General features: G+C 38.8%; 1 protein-coding gene across 3 annotated transcripts in view; it reads right to left on the bottom strand.

Moving 5' to 3' along the window:
- NRAP (nebulin related anchoring protein) overlaps positions 1-6,965 on the bottom strand; it is a 49,183-nt gene extending 42,218 nt beyond the window's left edge. For all 3 annotated transcript variants that reach the window (XM_068688611.1, XM_068688612.1, XM_068688610.1), the window contains exons 1-7: positions 6,701-6,965; positions 6,345-6,439; positions 5,557-5,644; positions 2,315-2,419; positions 1,670-1,774; positions 913-1,020; positions 12-116 (exon numbers count right to left, since the gene is read on the bottom strand). In XM_068688611.1, coding sequence (XP_068544712.1) covers positions 12-116; positions 913-1,020; positions 1,670-1,774; positions 2,315-2,419; positions 5,557-5,644; positions 6,345-6,439; positions 6,701-6,772 — 678 coding nt within the window. In that variant the 5' untranslated portion in view covers positions 6,773-6,965. The remainder of the gene's footprint in view (positions 1-11; positions 117-912; positions 1,021-1,669; positions 1,775-2,314; positions 2,420-5,556; positions 5,645-6,344; positions 6,440-6,700) is intronic.
- Positions 6,966-10,392: the final 3,427 nt, after the last annotated feature.

Below are 10,392 nucleotides of genomic sequence, written 5' to 3' on the forward strand. Positions count from 1 at the left end.
GTTTCACTTACATCACTTGAAAGCTGTCCTGCAACTTTTGCATGAAGTATATCTGGAGTATCTACAACAGAGGTGAACTTTGAAACTCTCTCTTCATGTCCCCGCTTATATTCTACCTGGGGGAGAAAACATATGTAAAATACATATTACAAACAATAAGTAGCAAATATCTGTTTTTTCTAAGAAAGCTTCAAGAAAAAATGAGCAACAGCAGACATGACATTCCCCACTGTTGGCTGAAGCTATTGGCATACTTAAGTCTCAATTTCCTTAAAGTGAATGCAGGAGATTTATGTGAGCCATGCATTTGATTAAAATATTCCAACAGCCCGAAGTACTAAGATCATACTGCAGCAACAATGCAGACAGTGTTGTAGAAAAAAAAAGGTGATATTTTAAAGCCATTTGTACAGGACTAATTTTTACTTGATCTTGTTCAGTTGAACTGTTATTTTTATAGAGAGACAATTTTGTGTGCATATATGGTTTAAAGTAGCTTGTAAATTAATTAAGTTTAATGTTACTGCTATTTAATTTCATATAATCAAGAGAGTGGGAGAGATCAGAAGATGTAAAAAATAATATATATATATATATATATATAAATTAAAAAAAGACTAATTAAGCCATCAAATGAAAATTAAAGTAACGAAGTAAACACTATAGAGTGGTTCATGATCTTATTCAGGTTGTAATATAGTTGTTTCATCTTTCAGAAAATGACTATTGTCATTTATCCTATATGATTGTGTTTCAAAACAAGTAGTTTGCTAATTGTGCTTCTTGCATCATGTTCCAGTTTTCTCACTTTGGAGGTTCATCATAGTACCTACTGTCTAAAGGGAATTGCCTAAACCCAGAATTCTCCACCTTCAGGATGTCTAATATACAATTAAAAAATATAACACTTACATTACTGCTTAGTTGAGTAGCTCTCTTAGCAACCTGGTAACCTGGAGTGATCATAGCAGGAAAGCTGCCTTTGCCTCTCCGTGGCTCATATTCTTCTGTATATTGGAACTGGAAAAATAACATTTCTGGGTTTTGTTATTACAAAAGAACCCACGGCAGTTTAATGTGATTCCTCTGTTTCCCAAAGATATGCATCACTTTTTTTAAAAGGAGATGAATTAAAGAGCATATACCATATAAGTTTGTTAGGTAGAAATATTTCCTACATAAAAAAGAAGATATTCCCCATTTATATTTATTATTCAGTGTTAATTTGCTATGTTGATTAGGTCACTAACTTATTGTATGGACAGAGACAGTCATAATTCAGAATTGATTTTCACCGGTAAGGGAAAGACAGTCAATGAAAGGTCTAGACTGTGGAAAATAAGACATGTTTTCATCATGAGTTCTGCACTACTGAAGGAAACAGCACTGCATGCTAGATAGGGACATAATCAAGGTCAGCTCTGATACCATTGGTCAATAGCTGAAGTGCATCTCAATTACATTCACGCAGAAATGTAGGATCTCCAGGGTAGGCAATAGCTTTGTTATGTGACTAACTGCACACATGGCTAAGTAGTGTTAATGATGGAAGTAGATATATCAGTATCTGCTTTGGTAACATTTTACTAAAGATTTGGGTTTGATGCACTCTTAAATCTTCAGATTATGATATCGCATGAAAATAAAGGTATTTCAAACATGCACTTACATCATTCATCGTCTTCTGTGCTTGAGTTACCCTCACCATCTGAGGATCTGGGATGCTTCCTGAGTACCATGAAGTTCCCCCCTCATAGGCAGCATAGTAGGCATTCTACAAAACAAAAATTAAATAACTACCAATCTGTATCCTTGCTTCAAAAAGCAAACAGCTGGTCTGACACAAAGAAATGGAAACACACACAGTGTCGTGGAAGAATAAATTTACCCTCTGATGACATACAGCACAAGGCCTACACTCCACATACTTGCAGAATGCCAGGGCTGAGCTTGTATTCCAAGAACTGACATAAAGACGTCAGGATCTGGGATCCTGGAGTAAGACTCAAATAATTCTCCCTGGGAATCAGACCACTTGCTGTGAAGCTTCAGTGTCAGCAGAGAGGAGACATGTTGAGTATGTCTGTACATGCAGCAGTCTAAATTGCTAGCTGTATAGGTATGCTATTCCTTTCACATCTTCTGATTCTGGTGCCCTAAGTTACAATCAAGCTACATTGCCATAAATAGTTTAGCCAAATGAGAAGTAATGTCTTTGTTATCACTGGAATCCTGTGAACCCTAACAAACACAACAGCCAAGTCCTTGCTCTCCTGCAGGCTAAAGGCTTGGAGATTTCAGGGATATTTCTTACCTGGCTGGCCAGTTGTTGGGCTTTATATGCAGCTTCAATGTCTGTAGACCTCATATCCCATTGAAAGGCAGACCTGAACTGTTCACCCTGTTCTCGATATTTTATCTACAAAAAGAAATAAAAAAATGACTCGGTATTAGTAGCTTGTTGGCACAAACTAAAGCACACCACTCTCAGGAGGAGAGCAAGAAGGAAGACAAACAAGGTGAACAGAGTCCACAGCGATATGGAGTCTGCATGAACTGTAGCAACCAAAGAAGAATAATGTAAATTACAACAAAAACAGTGCAATTCCCACCATAACAAATCCACTTCAGAGCCTACTAGTTTGGGCTGAACCTTACACCAGTCTAAAGGAAGGCTAACATCACCCTTGGCCATACTGGGCAACCTTTTTTGTGCTCTGTTACGCATTGACACCATCAGACAGACATCCATCAGGCCAAACTGGATGAGGGAACTGGTCTGCAGGTTTTTGCTGTTTTAGTTTTCAACCATGCCTGTTCCTTCACCTGTCTCACTGTAAGAATCATCAGTGCCAACACAAGAGAGGCAGAGGAACAGTGTGACTGCACAGAACAAATTCTCTGGGTGACAGCATCAACCTGACTCAGTTTAAGACAATTTACTCTGGTCACTGTTTATCCACGTCTCCAAATGCTACAGACCTGCCTAGTTTTCAGTGCCAACTCACAATTTCACCCTGAAGACCCATCTCTATATGATACGAATGCAGAAACCTAGGGACTAGGACAAGAAAACTCGATCCACCAAATCTCTGCAGACCACAAGAAAATACCTGACAGTCTGCAAAACTCTCCATCTTTTCCTCCTTCTCATGCTTTTGACCAACACCATTTACAGCCAGCTTAAGTCCAAAAAAGCCGCATGGCCTGCAGCTCTATGCCATGCAAAGACTACATAACTACTTCCTCCTTGCCACCCATTCTTGGCAAAGGAATCTCTGTGGAAGAGAAGATTGGGTTTAGCCTTAAGGTCAAAGCTCTACTCTCTAATCCATACAGCCAGCTTCTATTCACTGGCTCTATTTCTGGAGCTGCACAAGGAACGGCATATTAGACCTGAAATCTAACATGAAGTTCTGCAGGAATACTTTGGTCTTTAGATAATACTATTTGGGGAAATATCTATGAAGACTGAAATCCTGAAGAAATATTAAGCAGAACATTCCAATGCAGAACTAGATGAAAGAACTAATACCTGCTGGGCAATATTCTGCTCTCCTATTTCCCTACACAGTGTCCATAAAGTTTCATGACTGTGTAAGTGCAAGTGGGTACTATATTTAGTTCTGAATCATTGCTTTCCTCCTGCTGCCTTTAGCATGACAGCATACCAGAAATTAAACTGAAATCATACCTCTACTCTATAACATATTCTACAGATGCAAAAACAAACAAAAAACCAGTCACTGTACTGAAGAGTGCAAAATCTGAACTGGTCAAAAAGTCACCAAGCACGATTAGCGTTATCCTCATTGTATAATTTAAGTACAGAGGTACACAGAGTTGAATGATTTGTCCACACAGAAATTCTGTGTAGATGAGGGAGCTGAATTTTCTCTCTGCATTCTACTTGGTGTCTCAACATACAACTTATGTGAGGACATTACGTTAGGCTTGAAGAAACGTTTTCTGCTCAGGAAATATTATTAACTAAAAAAAAGAACAAATTACAGTAGCAATTGGAACAAGTTAATACCACTTTATACATCTACCAATGAAAGAGTTTTCCTACACCCAAAATTTCTATAGAAGTACTCCCTTTAAGTAAGTACTGCAGAATCAGCTTCTTTAGTACCCTTAGCAATTTTCTCTCTGGAGCAGAACCTCATTATGTGATTGAAAAGGACAGAAGGTGCTTGAGGTGAAGAAAAAATAAAAGAAAGAAAGAAAAAGAAAAAAAAAAAAAAAAAAACACAAGGGAAAGTGATCTTTGAGCTATAATTTGTCTGGCGTTTATATTCATATGCACTGGAAGTATCGGTGTCATATCACTGCCTAAACCCAGAAATAGAACCTGCAGTAATCCCAAACTCATTCCTGACCACTTCTGTCAGACACAGCTTAAAGTGTGATGGTCACTACTGAAATAGTTACTGCCTCTGATATTGCAAAACCTGATGCATAGTAGTAACGTACGAGAATGATAAAGATTCTGCATCTGATAAGGGTTATTAAATGTACATCAACTTTGTCCAGCTAATACAGAAAAAAAAAAAAAAAAAAAAGACTGATGCAGTATACTATAGTCTAAGTAATACAATTCACTTTTTAAAACTTTAATAATGTCTACTCATGTTTAAACACACTCGTTTGTTTACTAAATATAGCTATGCAATGAATGGTGCTATTTTAGAGCACAGAAAGACAGGACACTCAAGAAAGCAGTGCTACACACAGAAGTGAGATAGAAGTGAGCTCGCAGTCAGCTATGGGCTGGTTTTGTGTTTCTCATTGTCTGAAAGTTCACAGACATGCAAGTTTGAAACAAATGTATCTGGAGGAAAACAATGCAAGGCAGAACAGAATGGCATTCGGCAAGAAAGAAGACTTTGAGCACCCCTAGAGGTTTCCCCGTGCACAGCAGCCTTTTGGAGTGCGGATGCAGTTCAATGGCCATAGGAAGCTGCCCCATCCCTAACGTCCCAGCGAAACATTTTCAGCAGCACCATGCGAAGTTCCCTGGACTTGGTGCTTGCTCACAGAAGGGAAATACCGGCTCGGGTTTTTCAGAAACGCTTGACAAAGCGTTTATGTGAACTTTTGCCTACGTCTTACTAGATCTAATAAAAAGATAATTTTGTTTGTTTTGTGTCATAGCATTTAGTATCAGTTTCAGATGAGATCATAAAGCAAGGAGGTCATTCCTCTTTCAAAAGGCTATGTAACCCCACCTGATTTAGTTACTAATTTTCCATAGCTCTGGGCAGTATCTCCTGCAGTTCACCTGAACAATTCTTCCATGTTGATTGCCAGATAAAAATCTGCTAGCCATTTCTCTTTTTGAAAGTGTAAACAATTTCAGATCTAACCTTCCTGTTTGGTGTCTTAGGAAACAATTTTAAAAATTATGACTCAAACCTGGGCTGAGATTTTACTGCTCTAAAAGTATGCACAAGTGTAAATAAAGAAAAGGTATTTATATTTTTAAAACAAGACCCCAATATTGTATAACAATTTAAATCAGAGACAAACATATTTGGCCGCCAAACTTCTTACCTCACTTACTACTTCTGATAGTTTTTTTGCATTTATGTTTATTGGTGTCTCAAATACGCTTGTGAATGCATTGTTTTTGGGATTATGCCTAAAAAAGGAAGCATAAAAGGATATTAGGAATGTGCCAGACAGCCCACAAGAAAGGTTCTCTTTGAGCCCTCAAAAACACAAGATCAGCCTCCACCTCTCTCTACGTAACTTTCCCCCCCACTCAGACACAGATCTCAGATTACATTCCAGTTATAATTGCATGGAGTAGGGTGCCTAGAGCAAAATTAATTTTAATGATCATCATATCAATGCTGTGTTTCTAATAACAAAAGAGAATAATAGAATAAAAAACAACTGTCATCTCTCCTTTTACTGCTGACAAATTTGACAGGAACTGATCATTATAGAATAAAAACTTCCTAGAAGAAACCAACTCCAAAATCTGCATTTTATGCATTTTCCTGATGATTAACTCAATCTTGTTAACTCTTAACTGCTGATTTTGAAAGCACTGAATTTTATGGGTGGGTTTATTTTCTTCCCGAAATACTGAAATGGAAGTTAATTTGGTAACTTTTAACATACCAGACAAACGAGGAAGCTTTATCTATGGCAGTAAGAGTTTCCCATCATTGTTGATTCACGTATGTGCAAAGCTATGCACTCAGGCACTAACAATACATAATGTCATCACACAGGACCAGGCTGAGTCCAAATTGTGATCTTTTGTTCTATTAGGATTACTTGATGTTTTAAACAGTATTTAAAAAGAAAAAGAAAAAAGGAAACAGACTTACACTTGACAGTAAGGCTTTTTCTCGTGGCTAACAAAGTTGTTTACTGTTAACATCATCTTGCACACTTCACAGTGAAAACAGGCTTTATGCCATGTCTGGAAACACCACAAAAGAGAAACCAAGCACGCATTATTTGTATTGCATTATTATCGAGTTTTAAAATTCAGCATTGACCCCTTCCATCCATTTCACAAATCTGAAGAATTCTTCTTCAAATGCGTGCCTATTATTAACTCATTTCAGTTCTGATCCCAGTTCTGAGCAAAGAACTTCTGGAACCAAGAGATTTGCACTGTGTTAAAAGTGCAAATCTATACATTTATTATAGTCCAAAATAATAAAGAAAGAGAACTGACCTGATCTATACAGTTAATCTTCTCAGCAGGGTAAACCCCATAGCCACATCTAGCACACGGCTGCACATTCATCTTGAAATCCACAGAGTGAAAAATATATAGGTTTATACAAAGGGTTCAAAGAGTGTGAAAGTGACTTTTTGGCCTGTGCAAAGCACACTCTAGACGCTCCAGTCAGGGCCTTTTGCTGTGGTCAATGGCTCCCATTAAAGCTCTGAATTGAAGTCTGTTGCTCCGTTTCCTGACCTTCTGTTTCAAAGTCAGCTGCAGGCTGGCTTTTAAAGCTGCCAGTTAGTAAGAGGGTTATTTTGGCAACTGTGTCAGCGCGTAAGGGAGGGTAGCAATATCCTTCTCGAAATAGAAGAATGAACTCACAGAAACAAATCATGTCCATGTGAACATCAGAATCTGGTCATTTAGTATTTCAGTTTTGCTGTAAAGCCAGCTCTCAGTACCCCAGGATGAAGATCAAAGCATACACAGCAGCAACGCATCAGTAGCTCCTCACCTGATACACAGCAAATGGCTCCACATAGGACTGCTCTGTGTTTAGGAACAGCATTGGATGAGAAGGAGGTACCACCACAGGAGCAGGCCAGGGATGGGTTTGGAGCATCCTGGCCCTTTGCTACACCCAGCAGAAATGCGCCCATTCCTCGGTTCTCCATCTCATCAACCTGCCACTCCGTGTCCAGCTGTAGGACACACAGTGACACGGACATCTCAAAGAGCTCTATATTTGGGGGGTGAAAATCCAAACATCTATCCCACATGGAAAAGTCATCAGAAATGAACTTCTTTTTTGTTTTAAAGAATGAACAAAGCAGCTATTCAAGAGTGTTTGCAAGGAGTAGGCTGGCACGGATCAGAATACGAAAGTTCCTTAGCCAAATAACACTATTTGAGAATCATTCTTCTTGATGTTAGGGCTCAACCAAGTTATTACAGTTGTCAAGTCCACTCCAAACAAAAGAAGTTATTGAATTTTACTCACTACAAATGGTCAGGATTTGAGATTTACATCTCACCTAATCATAACACCTCCAGCTACAGGGCTCAACAAACCCGGTACATAGCTAAGAGTGCTCCCTACCCAAATAAAAGTTTACTCAGTTGTCCATGCATCCACACCACTTCCCGTATCCGCAGCATATTGCTAAGGACCTTCCTTCTGCGTAGACTACAAAGAATTATCACAATCACTTCTACCCAAAGCTTCTCAGTGTGTTTAGAGAGCCTCCTATTCAAGAGATGGAGAGACACAGTTCTGCTTCCCTTCTAACTCCTTTTACTGAATGCTGACAATGTACTGGCACAACGCACCATCAGCAACTGGTGTGCTGAAAATAGCGTCTCTAATCTGAAGAGCATTGGGTTCAGCACAAAATCCTGCAAATGTTTACAGCAATTTAAAATAGGTGATTAATAGGAATATACAAACAGTTGTATTATCTTTAAAAAATACAATCACAGAACACAAAATCTTGTATTAAAATTACTGTGGAGTTACCTCATGCTGTTCCTTTTGGGATCTGGAGCAAGTTTATGTTGACTAAGTTACATCACAATGATATTTATCATGCTTACACCTGTGAACCAAAATAATTTGGTGTTCTTCCAGTTCCCTTCTCACATAGCTTTTCATGTTGTCCCAAACAGCCATTATGTTTATACAAGTGACCCACGGTCAGGGTTGCCAGGCTGTCCTCTCCTTACTTAGCGTCGGGCATACTACCAGCTGCAGCCTCTTTGTGTTCATCTACGCCAAGCGTCAACATATCATTTATTTTCTAAGTAGTCCAAGTTGTCTTGATCCTTTCTGCATCCATGTTACAGCCCTCTTCTAACACTGTGGCAAGAAAAAAGGCTTTTGTCCCAGCATGGAAAATACATTGCTTAAGGCACTCCTGAAACAAGTACTGGGAGGTACTGAAAATAATAGATCCCTCAACAGGCAGACTTGATAACCATGAAACAAATCATTGATCCAGGAGCCCCTTGAAGGCTGAAGATCTGGACAGGACACTAGGATGCGTGGTGCACCATGTGTTCCTTCCAAGAGCCTTGTCAGACAACTAAAAGTTCTTTATTGCACAGAGAGAACCTATTCAAGATACACAGAGCATGTTTGTTTCTTTTCGCAGAAACACGGATTACCATCTTGGCTGAAAGTCAGCAAAGATTTTCCAGGTTCTCCTGCTTCTCCGAGGTTACAGCATGTTCCAAAAAACAAGCATGGTAGGCAACAACGTCCCATACAGTTACTTTCTTTCCAAGCCTCACTATTTCCCTTGCATCCATTGTGCACCGGTTCTGCTGGAGTCTATTGAAGGTTTTTCCCATTTCTGAGCACCTCAAAACCGTCCTGTTGCATGGTCTGTTCTTCACCACTCTGGAATAAAATCAGAGTTGCTAACAGAATAAAAGAGTTTATTGAAAAAACAAGCATTGTCTGGTGTCATTACAAAGCATACACTCCATTTTGATCATGCAAGGAATTAAATCACAAAACCAGTGCAAGTTTGTTATCTTGACAAATCTTAGCAAGACATTTTCTCTTCAGTTAAAAGCTCATTGTGGCTTTTTTCCTCCTTTAGTAAGGCCCCATAAAGGCTTTTTGATATCAATGAAAATCTTAAAAGGCTTTACTTAACAGTAGAACCTTAATCAATGCAGTTTAAAAGTACTGCAGTTATGTATAAAGTACAAGGAGACAGTACCTTGAAAGTGCAAATTAGTAGGAAGAAACATTGTTACCTCTCCAACCACCTTACACTCATTGAATTAACTGCATAGAAAACTTAGAGCATGTCTGAATCATGAATCTGAATCTAAAAGCACACTCCAGTTACACAAAGTAACCTCTTAACAGACATTCAAGTCAGGGCCGCCTTCTCTGTCATTCCTGAACAGCAGCTGTGCCCTTCCAGCCACATGAATAGCAGGAAGCCAGGCACCACAATCCATGAATTCATGGCAACCATAAAAAAAATAATATATATATATATATATTCATATATATATATATATTTTTTTAAAAAAAAAAAAAAAGGTTGTGCTTCACCACACAAACTGGGGGTGGTGTTATCCCGTTAAAAAGCTGCCTGAAGAAGTTCAAACACCAGCCCAACCTCATCGTAACCTTCTCTGAACCATGCAGCTAATTAGGTACGTGGGCTCATACAGTCTGTTCATGCTAATCAAATTTAGCAGAGTAGCAAACCCAGCTTGCAAAAACATCATCAGAAAGTTGGCAAATATTTATCAGTGCCAGGACCTCCCAAGACTTGAAGAAAAACTACTATGGGGCTGCCTTCCAAATCTGTACAGTAGCTTCCTACATTTTTGCTGCTTTGGAAACCAACCAGCAACTGTTTACATTTCATGACTTGTGCTTACACTTTCCCTTTGTTGACAGTGTCTGGAAAACTTGAGAGTGAGGGGATTTTGCAAACACCTCCATTGTCCAAATATTCCCATTTATCACGTATCACAACCTAAAAATGCCACACATTTAAAACCAGTAAAACATGGTAAGTGCAACAGATCACCCCTGCCTAATTCCAGATAAATCCCACCCAAACACATATGCCAAGCTGACTGAAATGCATTACTCTAGTGAGTTTCATAAAGCTTTTGTGTATCATACATCATTGGGGGTGTATCATATCATACACCTCCAATATTCGCAA

The sequence above is a fragment of the Anas acuta genome, chromosome 7 (genome assembly GCF_963932015.1).
Source record: "Anas acuta chromosome 7, bAnaAcu1.1, whole genome shotgun sequence".
Lineage (NCBI taxonomy): Eukaryota > Metazoa > Chordata > Aves > Anseriformes > Anatidae > Anas > Anas acuta.